This window comes from Triplophysa rosa, linkage group LG4 (genome assembly GCF_024868665.1).
Source record: "Triplophysa rosa linkage group LG4, Trosa_1v2, whole genome shotgun sequence".
Classification (NCBI taxonomy): Eukaryota; Metazoa; Chordata; class Actinopteri; order Cypriniformes; family Nemacheilidae; genus Triplophysa; species Triplophysa rosa.
The window spans coordinates 23,033,582-23,048,657 of record NC_079893.1 but is presented as its reverse complement, the minus strand read 5'-3'; the positions used below and the strand labels follow the sequence as shown (position 1 = coordinate 23,048,657).

Below are 15,076 nucleotides of genomic sequence, written 5' to 3'. Positions count from 1 at the left end.
ACATATGAACAATTCATACTTACTGCATGCATTGAGTCATTTTGGAATTTCTTGCCAATCTTTCCCTCTGGTTTGGTTATTTGCAGCTGTATTACCTTTGATCGTTTCGTACATTTGACGTACCTCTTCACACGTTTTGCAGGTGGCGGTAATGCGCCAATACGTTGGATGTCGACCGCCGTCAAACACATAAGAAGAAGAGCACCAATCGCCGCTCGGATCGATTTGATCAACGCTCGACTTGTAGGGCTGCTGAATAATAGCTTGTGCGAGCTATTATCTTTACTAACTGAGCCTCGTTTGAATTAGTAGGATCGCGTTAACTGAAGCTAAGATTTATGAAACCCATTTAAGCCTGACTTATTAGTTCAGTTCATTCAAGTCCGGTTTCGGAACTTAATTCCCGCTTTTCTAAGCGACTTTTATGAAACATCCCTCAGCACTCAGTGTCTGTTTACACGTATCCTTTTGCGTTAAGGATTATGTATGATACAGCAAGACATAGAAATTGGTGCGTAAAACTGTCTGAGTGTCAATTATTTGAAACTTACAGCTTATTCAACCTGATAGTGTCACGCAATTAAACGCAGTTTCAGAGACATAACATGGGCGTTCTTGGAAATTACAGTTGTCTCAAGTGAAAAGTCCAGCAAAGACTTTAATTCTGTTTTAAGATGATGATGAGTAAATAATGACAAAATTTGGGGGTTAACTGTTTAATTTATAGACATTGTTAATGTTAGTTCATAATACGTCATAACAACATATACAACTTTATTGTTAAAATGTATTAGTATAAAAAATAACATCAAGATAAATTTTGTAAAAGTCAGAGACATATTGCATTCACATCTTTATGGTAAAGTTACCCACAATAACAACATACTCTCTATAAGCAGTACATTTTAGAAGAGCCATGACACAAATACAACTGCATTAGGATTTCTGGAATTGTATTCTTTTATTAACCTTGAGTCTCCACCAAAACACAAGTTAACACGCAGGTACATACAGGTAACATACAGAGGTATTCAGTAAATGTGGTATTTCCGATGATTGGATAAGGCAGCTTTTACCAGCTAAAATTGTAGTAAAACGATACGTAAACAAAAGCCAATTTGTGAAAAATAATATAAGAGGAAGTTATTGTTAGTAAACTTGGGCTGCAAGGGAAACAATAATGTGGGCGTTGTTTTGTCAGGTCTACTTCATTTGTGGTTATTCACCATCTCTTCCAGTTTAGCCTGGTTGGACCCAGAGAACTCATCCACCTTTCACAAAAAACAAGCAATAAAAAACAACGATGACTGGAAAGAAATAAAACTTTGTGTTTTGACAGAAATGCCTCGAGATATTCAAAACACAAACGATAATTACTAGAGGTGTTATGCAATTGTAAGGAAACAAAACGGGACAAACCTTTTTCCCGCTCTTGTAGAAGTGGAATGTCGGCATACATTTGACCTCACAAGATTGGGCCACATCCTGCAGAGATGAAACACAGAACATTTCAATATAACATTGTTCAGGACTTCTTATTGCTCATTACCCCACTGATATGCATTATCAGCTTTCACTTGTTCGTGTAAACAAGCTATAGGTCAAACAGTTTAGTACTTATGTTAGCCAATGACAAGAATATATGACTCTTATGGGGAAAGGATTTGCTAAGCAAAAGTACAATGGATTAGAACAACATGTACACTGCACTTTACTGCCCTCTATTGGTGGACTTAAAGAATTAAAGTCTACCCACATAGAGGAGATACCTGATTTACCTCTTAACAATATTAAAAATGAGTTCATCATACACAAAACAACCATTCCCCAGTGATGGATAGGTCTGTGATTGAAACATACAGTCCCAGACAAGGCTTAAGGCTAGTTCCAGACTAAATGCTTAACTAAACTCAGCACGATCTGACAAATTAAACATACAAGCCCACAACACATTAAAACAGACACAACCAAAATGGCAAAATGAGCTAATTAAAATTCACAATATTTAAATAATGCTTTCCTGTGTAATTTACACTAATTTCATGGAAAGGTTGTGAGCAAGTAGGCAGAATTGTGTGAGATTCTTGACCAGTCCAAGAAAGAATTTTGTCATCCTCCACCAGTTTCTGAAAGCATCCAATAAACTAGCATCATTATTTCTACCTCATTTAGTTTCCCATACATCCACCATTATACTGCAAATAACAAAACACTGGTATGACTATTTACAGTAGTTATTATCTGCTCAGTATGTTATAAAATGTGACCTAACATACTGGTTTAACTGTGCCAAAAGATAAACCATGCTATACTCTGTAAGACCGCTGGGGGTCAACATTAATATCTTTTGTTGGTTCTGGAACAACAATTCAGTCAAAGATATTCTAATCCATCCGCCAACACCAAACATAACAACCATAATATATAACAGCTTATACAGGTGCTGGTCATATAATTAGAATATCATCAAAAAGTTGATTTATTTCACTAATTCCACTCAAAAAGTGAAACTTGTAAGGACTTTCCTGTGAAAGTAAGGATTTTGACTGACTAAGGCCATGTCGAAGACTTACAGTAAACCATATTGAAATAAATGGATAAAATCAAACTCTGATGCTCGTCACTAATAACTAGATTTTTAGCCTAGTTTTCACACACTGGGTCACACTTATGAGTGCAAGTTGTGCCTATTATTGACATTGATAGTTAACTATAATAATAAACAAAGAACATTTGTGCAGTTTTATCAAGCACCCGTTGCACTTATAGATTGCTGGCAGTGTCTCTAGCCTGACTTTCACAAGGCTGGCCAGGAGTTCTTAGGATCTCTTATTATCTAAACAATTATGAACATTGTAGTATGTTTTCTCTCCCTTTTTTATTGATTCACAATACAAACTAACGTTTGTGAAGTTGGCTAGTAGTTAGATACAATTTAATACCAACAATCCCCTTAAAGTTAATGATAACAGATATGCTCATTTTACTAAAGAATATGCAGTGGTTTTAAAAGTGGGGGTTAGTATCAGCAGAAAGTATAATACACCGGGGAAAAGAGAAACGTGATTGCGACCCCGGGACGGGGTGATATATCATATTCACTTGTTATCCGTGAGTTGTGTTTTTAGTCTTTGTCACCCTGCCGTGTTGTTTTTTTGTAAGACGTTGTGTTGTGCCTTGTTTTGTTAGTTTGTTTTTGCCCCCCCGTGGGAAGTGTTTTGTTTCAGTTTTTTATCTCAGTTTCGTTTTCCCCATTGTGGGTGTTTTTGTTTTGTGGACAATGTGGACAATGGGACTTTGCTTAGTTGAAAATGTAAAAATGTATTAAAAAATAATTATTTTGAAATAACTGTGAAAACGTAGTTTGTGAAGAATTTGTTTGAAAACATCAATTTACACAACGACTGCAAGCAGTACCATGGGGCCAAGCCCACACTTTACCAAGTGTACCCACACCCAGCCCACACTTCCCCTGGGGTGCCCATATTTCCCCCGGTGTACCCACAGCATTCCCACACTTCCCCCAGTGTACCTACAGCATTCCCACACTTACCCAAGTGTACCCACAGCATGCGCACACACAGCCCACACTTCCCCCAGTGTACCCACAGCATGCGCACACACTGCCCCCAGTGTACCCACACCCAGCCCAAACTTCCCCCAGTGTACCCACATCATGCCCACACTTCCCCCAGTGTACCCACAGCATGCCCACACTTCCCTCAGTGTACACGCACTTCCCCCAGTGTACACGCACTTCCCCCAGTGTACCCACACTTACCCTGGTGTACCCACAGCATGCCCACACACAGCCTACACTTCCCCCAGTGTACCCACACCTAGCCCACACTTCCCTCAGTGTACCTACAGTATGCCCACATTTCCCCTAGTGTACCCATAGCATTCCCACACTTCCCCCAGTGTACCCACAGCATTCCCACACTTCCCCCAGTGTACCCTCAGCATTCCCACAGTGTAACCACAGCATTCCCACACTTCCCCCATTGTACCCACAGCATGCCCACACACAGCCCACACTTCCCCCAGTGTACCCACAGCATTCCCACACTTCCCCCAGTGTACTCAGGCTGTTAATAAAATAGATTTGTACTTTATTACACAATGGTGTCTTGACTGTTTTCTGTGGATACAGACCGATTGTCCACATGTGTGGACATCGTTTTTTTCAAAAAGTGCTTCATGTTCAAATATAATATTTGGTTATTATATTTATTGGTTCCTCCTAACCCCAAATAGCTAGAAGAAATCTAAAATGCAAGCCAAACCAAAGCTCGGGTCTTAGGAGGTTAAAGGGACATTAATCGTATTCACAGTTAACCTTATCACCGCTGGCTCTGCCCTCCACCAAGTTATCCCTCTCATCGAGAGCACTGTTCTATGTAGATGCTACCTCAGAAATAGTGCATGCTGGCTCTCACCTCTGATAATTGTTCTCTTGTGTGTGCCCAATAAATGGCTCAAGTTGGTTCAATGCTCTCTGTTGTGTTCTGACCGACACCCTGGTTCACTGCTATACGTACCTAAAAACTATCCCCTTACATCTCACCGTAGCCCTTCGCTACAAGCAGGTTAAATTGTTAACAAAATAAAGCATTTTTAGATCTAGCCATATGTTCTAAAGGTACAGAATTTTACAACTAATTTGACTAAGCAAATGAACTGAGTTGGGTGTCTTTATAAATTTGGTAAATGCTTTTACCCAGTGCATTTAAAGATATACATTTCGTTTTTTTGTCTGTTCTCTGGAAATTTAACTGATTGTCTTGCTGTTGAGTCTCACTCTACCAAGTGAGCTACAGGAACTTTGAATATGCAATATGGCACAGTACGAACCACGGACGACAGTAAACTCACCTGTGCATCATCCACATCTACTTTAAGGAAGACCACATTAGAATTGGCTGGATTTTCAGACAGACCCTTGTAGAAAAGAAATACAATGAGAAAGTTAAGCATCTGATCTCAATGAACAGCGATTCAGATATTGCAATGATAATAAGGCAACAATGCTCTTAATTTAATCTTTAACACAAAAAAAAACATAAACAAGCAGTAATTTCATTGCCAATGATTACTTACTTTGTAGAAAGGAGCAATGCTCTGACAAGGCCCACACCATGTGGCTGTAAAGTCAACCACAACAAGCTTATCACCTGCCTCTACCAGAGCTTTGTCAAAGGCTTCCTGTAAATACATGCAAAAACTGGATTTTTCTTTTGCTAAACACTTTATAAGTCATATTTGTAAAATTCTTTACAAAACTGAAATACAAATAACAGGACAGTTGGATTAAACCTAAAATCCCTTGACAACATTTATATTATGTTTTACATTTTCCTTTTGTTACATTTTGCACTGATTCTAGCAGTCAACCATACATTTCTTTAGTAAACTTTACCACGGTTTCTTTAAAGTTTAGCAAACATGTGTTTGGTGGATTGTTTATCATTGGTATTACTAGTTTTACAAATAGAACAACTAAAATAACTGGGGCACTAGTTTTTGGTTTATTTAACTGTGGTACTATGGTGAGTCAATTGTACATTTGCGGGAACTATGGTTTACTACAAGTACAAGTAGTATGGTTTTTGTAGTAACCATGCGCTACCACATCGGCCTACTTTCTTTTCAGAAGGTGGGCCCCTAAATTCAGCTCTAGGTGTTTTTCCTGCTATAGCTGTGGATTATATAGTATGTTCCGCGTTCTGCGCTTTTATTGCGTAAATAAAGACACCATAGCAACATATATTATGATAATATAAATTAGGGGTTCCCAAACACAGGTATAATCAAAGGTAGGTTATCTCATGGCACACCTATTAAATAGAAAATAGGGAAAAAACACACATTCACTCCCTTTTGTGAAGCCTCAAATGAAGCACAGAGACCTTCCCCTGACTGTTTCAAGATAAGATTCAAAGCTTCGAGAGTGTTGAAAACAGCACCATCTATTAATAAAAATTAATTACCCTGTTAAGTTAATAAAACACATAGCAGTCGCTTCTGGAAGAAGCTCCGTCAAACGAAGCAACCAGCAGATGGAATTCAGATTAATTTTAATGTTATGTGTGCAAATAAAGCTTAGAGTACAACGTGTATGTGAATGGTCACTATAATAAATTAATTTACCCAGCCCCAAAATGCGACCTTATTTTCGTGGGTTTTTAAGGAAAGAACGACTGTATCCTTCACAGCCTTGGGTATCCTGAGATTCATTGCGCGCCTGTAACGGCTTGAAAATTTTAAATAATCATTCAAACTTTAGTTAAATAGAAGTATGTAATTCACAAAAACGGTCCATTTCAGTGTTTTAATATTATATATGATGTTGTTAATTAACATTATTGGTGCATTATTGTGTTTTTTGAATTTGTAAGGTTAATTTAATATACTGTTGGGCTGTTTTAATCTACATAAACGTGTCATATTCTCGAAAATAAAATATAATTTTTCTGGCTCCGTATTTGTTTAAAAAAGTCAGAAACGTCTCTGCTGTGTCCTGCTGGCACCACTCAACAGGAGCAGCAGGTGACGCACATCACACAATTAGGAAATCCTCCAGGAGGCTAGACCGTCTCATTTCAGTTCGCATCTTGGACTTTTGAGGCTGCGTGCTTTGAAAACTATGGGATTCCTTTTGTGCCAATAAGAATGAACGCAAACTTTAAAAAAACGAACAATATCGACAAGGAAGTCGATACTGAAGACAGTGCAGCGGATTAGAGAGCAATCTGCTTGCGGTTTTCTGTATAGTATTTTTTTAGTGTTTGTACTTAAATTACTTTCTTATTTTGTTAGTATATTAGCAGGGTTGCCAACTTTCACGCACTTAAAAGTAGGACACGCTTCCAGGCTCTATGACGCCGTAACAACAAGCCAACGTCGAGTAAAGACAGGATAGCTAGCCATATTCACATGCAACTTTACGTGGGTTTAGAGGCCGTCAAGACAGCAGTCTATAATTTATAATTACAATGATAACAGGTAAACGAGATGCCTAGTGAGTTTTGAGGAGATATACAATAAAGTGTTATGCTTCCAGTTCATATTTCTAATTTATACATTATAATTGTGGTGGCATTTTATGTATTGTTTCTATCTTTAAATGTTTGTTTATAGTTTAAGAAGTCTCTCTTCTGCTTTTCTTTAACCTGTTTTATGTAGGTGTGTAAATACATAATGAAATTGATGTTTGCAAGAGGCAGACTAAATGAATAAAACATTCTAAAGGCCTCTAATTATGTCACCTTATGAATTTGTTTTGTTGTAGCGTTTAAAAAACATAAATGTCATTTGAATGTATTGGTAGTGTTTTATGAGGTGTACTTTCTGTGAATGTAATGAAAGGGGTATAATACTGTACATTCACCATGAGTTTAAAAAGAAGATACAGTACTTGACTTATAAGTGGACTTAATTCTTTAAAAGGAGACTGTATGCAAGAGCGACATCGTCATCCTCCTCCTCAGCTGGACACAAGTCACCCTCAGGTACATTTATGTAGCCGAGATAATAAAATCGCTAAAAGTTTTAATCTCTGTACAGTAACTATGCAGCAATGTTTTCATTTAGCACGTTTTTCTCACAACCCAATAATCTGTAACATGTCTTTATTGGATGTTATGATGCAAGTTGTTCGTTCCTTTTTAAGAAAATAATCTTACAGTCCATAAAATAATACCTGACAGAAAGTATAAAGCACACAATGAACGAGCTAAGTAAAGACAGAATTGCTACTGTACAGGAATACAACTTTTAGCGATTTTCTTTATTATCTGAATTACATTCATTTACCTGAGGGTGAGGAGAACGCTTGGATCCACACCGCGCATGATTTACTAACTTCAAATACCAATTACTAATATACTAACTAAATAAGAAAGTAGTTTTAAGTACAAACAATAAAGATAACAGCATGCAGATCGTTCTCTAAGATTCGTTGCACTGTACTGTCTTCAGTATCGACTTCCTTGTCAGGGAGCTGTCAATCAAAAACTCACTAGCCAATCAGCGTAAAGCGGCCATAAGTCCTGCCTACGCGTGAGATTTGTGCCAGAAAGGCGAACGAAAAATTGAGAAGCATAAACGAAAACTCGGAAAGCGCAAATGAAAAATCTAGCAGTGAATTCAAAACTATTATTTGCAAAAACGAAACTTAGAAAATTGTTAAGAAATCATGTCACATTCTTGCAACTGAGTTTATTGTTTTCATTATCAAAGTGTTTTTTTTCTTTCTCATTGTATATTTTTGTTCGTTTTTTAAAAGTTTGCGTTCATTCTTATTGGCACAAAAGGAATCCCATAGAAAACCAAGTCCTCGTTTTTAAGTCCGCGACTTTAAAGGTTGCAGCCCCTGAATTGGGACACAGCTAATGTGTATAAACGTGTGGTTAGGGTCTCTGGAGTGTGCGTCATGGTCGAAAACCTGCCCCTTCCTGTCGTCGCTATGGCCTATACAGTAGTGATGCACAGGCCAGGGTTTTTTCCAACCCGCGGGTCCTGCTGTTATGAAATTATTTGGCCCGCCCCGCACCACTGTATCTATTTTTACAACCCGCCCCGCACCTGCGACCATTAAATAGACATACTAGGCCAGAGGGGGCCAGTGCCCCTGTGTCAGCACACTTGGCACCCCACTGGCCCCCCTAAATCTGAAATCGTTTCTGGAATTTTTTACCACAACCGAGCAATTTCGGGTGCAATGCGCAGTTTGTCCTGCGAGTGGCAGTAATGATGCTTGTGTGCCAAAAGGAAGATTACGCAAGCAAGACGAAAATATAACGAAAATGCATATCATTGCACATCATTAAAATACTGACCTATATTTTCCGGTGTTGCGCATGTTAAATCTACATATAAAGCAGTCGTGACTCGTGCCTATACAAAGAATCAGCTGCTGCCAGAGAACGTGTAAGGCACTAAAGAAATTTTATTTGTTAATGGAATGAGATCAAATGCTACTTACATTTATTGGGGTGAATGTTTGATAAAATGCACTTTTGCCTTATAATTAAAATAAATGGTCTGTCATTCCCAAGGAATTAGAGTTCAAGTAATCAATACAGCTTATTCTATACTGTCCTGTATATTACTTGTGGTGTATTTGAGAGTCGAGCTTTAGGTTTCATTTACACATTTTCATAATTTTCCATTTGCAGTTAAAATGATTTAATAAGAAAACTAAAGATAATAGTCAGTCAAGGCTGGAGAAAGAAGATACTTCTGAAAAAGTTTCAGAAATGCACAAAAGCTTAGAGAACGAAGAAAGTCCAATAGAACAGAGGACCCATCAGCAAGGTGATTTAGTTGTGCAGAGAGACAACTTTTGTAACCCTGAAATTCCATGTAAAAAACACATGGAACACATGGAGTTTTTACATGAGTACTTAGTTAACATGGCATTCACATGAAAGTGTGCCAAAACCACAGATATCACATGTGAAAATTTTGAAATTCATGTTTTTTTTCTTTGTGTAAAGGAAATACCTGATAATGTGACTCATGTTTAGATGACTGCTTAAGTTGATTTTTGGATATCTTGTTTGTGGTAGTTTTTCATTTATGTATGTACATTTAATATGCAGAAAAGTGCCTAAATGTTATTATTGTTGTCATTGTTATTTTGACTATATACAATGTGTTGGGAAATAAATGACCATGGAACATTAATTTGAGCTGAACTTGTTTTATTAGCTTATTAGTTTACTTCTAGAGAAAACGGTAATACATGACAGTGAAAAATGACTGAAAATGAATCACGACACATGTTAGTGTGCCCCTAAAAGCATAAGTGGCCCCTGCCTGGCTCCCCCAGTTACAGTAGTCTAGAACCGCCACTGACTAGGCATTAAAAGTGCTTTGAAACAGCCATTAGATTACATCGCCCTGTAAACTTGCAACAACATACGCTTATGAACCATAGCAACTATTTCTGAGAACCGGCCCCAAACATTAGATTTAGCAGCTTGACCTTCTTTTCTTTTAATGATGTAAATTCCCAACCTTAATTTCTCCCACACCTCGTCTTCCATGTTCACTTTTATTTCTCTGTTTGTTTTGTTGTTGTGGCCGGCGGCGGGAGCTGCTTGGCGCTTTCGTGACGTGTTTGGTTTGGGGACATCACGCAAGTTACGTTGCTACGTAGGCCTACGTATTGTAACCTTATCAAAGAACCTAATAAAATATGAAAATATATTTTCCCAAATATTTAATATAGGCTATAAGGAAATGCACGCAACATACAAGTCTTTTTAATTTTGTTTTTAATGACCCGCCCTGCAAATAAAGTAACAATTTCTTTACCCGCCCCAACCCGATGAGACGACCCGCGCATCACTACTCTACAGTGTAACGCTGTGTTGTCTGAATGCATGTCGCGCACCAGGTGCCGATGGCTCTTGCAACAATGTGCCATCAAGGCATTCGCTTTAGTATGCTGGTTGCGGTTTAATGAGTGACGGGGGGTTGAGACGTAGTGTGCATAATGTGCCGTTTACTAGGGATGGGCGATATGGCCCTAAAACTCTATCACGATAATTCCTGGTATTTGTTGCGATAACGATAAAAATGACGATATATCCATAACGCCATCCACCGCTGTTTTTTGCGTCAAGTGATAGTAGCTGCATGTAGTCTAGACCCTCAGAAAAACAAATATGATCAAAAAGTAAAACTGGACAAGACCCTGGACAACATCATGGGTAAATTTTTCGAAATTGAGATTTTTACATAACCTGAAAGCTGAATAATTAGGCTTTCTATCCGATGTATGAGTTGTTAGAATAGGACAATATCTGGCTGAGATACAACCGTTTAAAACTCTGGAATCTGAGAGTGCAAAAACATCAAAATATTGAGAAAATTGCCTTTGAAGTTGTTAATCAGGGGCACTGTGGTAGGCCATCCACTCACAAAAATAAAGTTTTTATATATTTAAGGTAGTAAATTTACAAAATATCTTCATGGAACATGATCTTTATTTAATATCCTAATGATTTTTGGCCTAAAAGAAAAATCGATCATTTTGACCCATACAAAGTATTTTTGTCTTTTACTAAAAATGTTCCCGTTCTACTTAAGACTGGTTTTGTGATCCAGGGTCACATATGGGCTGTGAATGGGTCTCACAAAGAAATACGTCATCAACTAGAATTTATCGTTTATATCGCGGGAAGACTAATTCCTATCGTGTGGGGAATTTCTACCGGTATATCGCAAACGATATAATATCGCCCATCCCTACTCAGGTAAGTTTAACGCTTTGTGTTTTATGACGTTGAATGAAGTTGGGTGTTATTTAAAGACTCGTTTCAGTGCGTCGTGCCGTCAAGGCTTCCACCCAGTCGGCATTACAGTTTAATTAAGTCACAGCGGTGGCTGTGGTAGAGGCTAAAGAAGAATGAGCGTTGTGGGCATTGCTGTGAGTGCTGTGTTGTATGATAAACGGGTAGGCAAGTTAATTTACAACTAGATAACCTAGAATGTCCGTTAAATGAGATTTTCACATTTTAATATTTGTGTGTGTGTGTATATGTGTATGTGTGCACCAGAATTTGGATGCAGAAAGAGCAGTAGTCAATGTAACATGGTGGCAACCTTGCTCGTTCTTGGAGCCACGCTGCTGCTTTGAGAGGGGTCCAGTTACATCATTCCCAAATAGTTGCATCCTAGTTTGCTCGAGTCAGAAGTTTTATTTTTGTTGTTGCAGCGTCAATTTATTGTATCAGAGACCGCTATGCGGTAACAGGGATGTTGGTTATTTTGCAATCTTCTGACCCTTATTTAGTCTCGAGTCGATGTGATTTCTATTCTTTTGTGATTCCATTTGTGTATATTGCTTGATTCTATTAATGGGATGTGTCATTCTGCAATCTCATGATCTTCGATGATACTTTGACTGTAATTTCTTGTTTAGTGTATTCAATTTTGTTTCTTTTTGTTAATTCAGTGTTTGTTATGCGATTGTTTTTCTCTCTCTAATGTGTTATGTTGTGGGGGGGTTTGTAGGAGCCGAGTGCTTCCGGGAGCGGACTGGTTTTATTGCACCATGTGGTGTTATCTCACCAAGTGTTTATTATTGCAGTGCCATTGCTTGTGGTGTATTTGGTGTGATTGTGATTTGGTGTGGTTTATTTTATATGATTGGTTCCGCTATAAAAGTGATATACCAGTTTGCCTATGGAGGAAGCCTCAGTCTCATGTTTGTTTGTTTTATTGAATTTGTTTTGAGACTATTGTCAGTTTAATTTTAAGTGATTTTAAGCTCAACGTTAAAACCAAAAAAGTTTTTTTGTATGGGAACTCATGCCTCTTGCATTGTTGTTTTAAGTGGATAGAACTTGTGTGTCTTTATTTAAATAGTTTTCCCCATTTATTTGGGGTGGCGTAGTCACTACTGAGCTGGCCACCATGCTTCACTTAACTATAATAATCATGTTTTTTGTTTGTTTTAAGTGTGGTAAAACCATGGTAAATTTTCGTAAGGGAAGAAAGCATGACTCATAGCAATGAACACAACAATATACCAGACAAACATAACCATTTAGCCAACTTTCCTATGGTATAACCCCAAAAAACATGACTAAAAATGAAGAAAACAACGTCGGACAGGCAAATCGCGTGGTCTCGCGAATTCAGCCGCTGCGCTTTTGAGACGCTCCCTGGTGTACATTGGCACCGCCGGAGCAGTAACGTACCGCAGATGCGTACGGTGTAAACAAGAGGTCAGGCCTTGAAAAAGCAACAGATGAGCGCGGTATTTATATCATCTGAGAAGAACTTTAAAGCGTCCTTTTCTATCAGCTTGAGACCACATGTGTTTTCATGGGCCGCAGATAAATACGCAACACGAGGCGGCATTAACACCGCCAGCGGCAGCAGAATGAGTTTTACCAACGTTTCGTCTCAATATTACATATAGATGTGAAAATGCTTGTGGCCAAATAACGTAATATAAACGAACTTTGCGGGCTACTTTATAATTAGATGTTGTGTACCATCTGATCGCCGATGAACATACGTTACTGATGTAAAGAACCGGTTAGCGGTTAGGCTAGGTAACTTCAACATTAAACTTTAACACATCGCGCGATCACAACCTGAACCAGTGCGTGTTGGATTAATCATGCCTTGATAATATTATGCTAATCCTTACATACACATTTTAACAAACTTGGTTGAAGCGGGTTTGCTAGGAATCTACAGTTAACGTTAGTCAGCAAAACGTGTCCGCTGTTATCATAGCGCACCGATCTGGCTTATTTGGCCCAAATAAAGTTTAAAATGGGAGAATGGTGGGTTAACGCGACACTCTTACCTGATCTTCAATGACGACGATCATCCTCTTGCTTTATTGTTACCTCGAGCTCAGAAAAGAAACCTTCCTCTGCACGCTCGCCCAGAAATGGACCTCCTCTTCTCTGAACCAAGTGGATAGTGGAAAGAAAGCAGCGCTTCATACAAAGCCCTTCCCTTAAACACACTGCACGGCAATACTGATTGAAAGAGGGAAGCACTATGATGTTTGTGGATTATGTTTCTGCAATTGATTGTCAAATATTTTTAAAACACATTTGTTTAGAAACATGTGATATAGAAATAAATGTTACACTCCCTCCTTGTTAATTTGCTAATAAATTAGCAGAGTCTATAGGGCGCTGGCATACTGCATCATTTGAGATGTGGAATTTTGTAAGTCTATATTTTAGCAGGCATTCTTGTTATCAGATTTCTGTTTTATAAGTGCCATCTTGGTGTCAGTGGGGTTGGGGGGGGATGGGTGTTTACTAAGTAGCTCATTATTATACATTTTATATTATTAGGGTAACATGTGATTTACTTATTCTAAAGTCAGAGCAAATGGATATTAAGGTTACAATCAATAAACTGGCAAACTTATCATCCTGAACAAATATCTTACATATATTTAACATAAATCACTACCAGGACAAATGGTTCTTACTACTAGAAATTTTTAAGTTAGAATAAATTAATTAAATATCTTGATAAATTAATATACAACCAAAATAGGTTCTTTATATTTGTCATAGTCACAAGACTGTTCAGTACACTGTTACGTGACAAAGTAATTCCATGCACCCAAATTGCAGTTTGGGTAATTCTCATGTCTAATGCATTATGTATTTTTTTGTCCTTCTATTTCTCTCAGCCTGTTCTGTGATGTCTCATTCCATTTCATTAAATCATATGTTAATCTTTTTCTTTGAACACTAATGTAAAATGCATGAGATTGGTAATGAGTGTGTTGTAATAGGATCCGCAATAATTAGGCCTTGCTCTTTGAAGTCCCTGTGTTTGTGTTGCCACAGATACGAAACTGCCACTCTTCCTCTCTTTTCTATTGCCTCCTTCATTCAGGGCAGTAGCTATTCATTGATTCCAGGTGTTTGCATCTGTATCATTTGCAAAGGAAGCCTTCAGTTTACATCTGCTTAAGGGTCATATATAGCCATAAAAGTTCAACTTATTTATGTTACACTTAAATAATTAAATCTGAGATAAACATTAAATGATGATAAGAACAAATGTGTATGCAGAAAATCTAGCACGCCATTTTTTTTTAAATGCACCCTTTTTGTTTTATAACGTTTTCAACAAAAAGGTGTTAAATGGCCTCCAGCAGACAGTTCACCTAAAAATAAAATTCTGCCAGCATTTATTTACCCTCATGTCATTCAAAACTTTAATTTGACTCTTTCTTCTGTGGAACACCAAAGAATTATCATTATCAGTGATTTTGTGTCCATACAATAAAATGTTGTTTGGTTACCAACATTCCCCATAGTATTTGTGTTCTGCAGACGAAAGACATACAGGTTTAAAGTTGATGATGAAAGAATTGATATTTTTGGGTAAACTATCCACTTAAATTGGCTGATATTTCCTACTTGCCTAGATCAAAATGTTTAAATCTGTCACAGAGATGCAACAATGTGAAGATGCTGTCACCTTGTGGTGTAATTTTACATGACACTGCTCGTAAAATCTACTGCAAAGGGGGTTTAAATTTTTGCTTTCTCATATTAATGTGAACAAT

The 15,076-nt window shown here is 37.8% G+C and overlaps 1 protein-coding gene across 1 annotated transcript; it reads right to left on the bottom strand.

Moving 5' to 3' along the window:
• Positions 1-936: 936 nt before the first annotated feature.
• Positions 937-13,502, bottom strand: zgc:56493 (Thioredoxin-like). Its single transcript, XM_057332446.1, has 5 exons — positions 13,337-13,502; positions 5,101-5,205; positions 4,876-4,941; positions 1,420-1,485; positions 937-1,271 (listed from the first exon to the last, which is right to left on the bottom strand). Exons 1-5 carry the CDS (start codon positions 13,358-13,360, stop codon positions 1,209-1,211), a joined length of 324 nt encoding a protein of 107 aa, XP_057188429.1. The 5' UTR covers positions 13,361-13,502; the 3' UTR covers positions 937-1,208.
• Positions 13,503-15,076: the final 1,574 nt, after the last annotated feature.

What these genes read in the sequence shown, in the direction of transcription:
- zgc:56493 (XM_057332446.1), bottom strand. Translation starts at nt 13,360, where the DNA reads ATGATCGTCGTCATTGAAGATCAG. An exon ending in GCATTGCTCCTTTCTACAAA is followed by an intron (nt 4,942 to 5,100) that starts GTAAGTAATCAT and finishes CTTTTCTACAAG; the next exon opens with GGTCTGTCTGAAAATCCAGC. An exon ending in TAGATGTGGATGATGCACAG is followed by an intron (nt 1,486 to 4,875) that starts GTGAGTTTACTG and finishes TCATCTCTGCAG; the next exon opens with GATGTGGCCCAATCTTGTGA.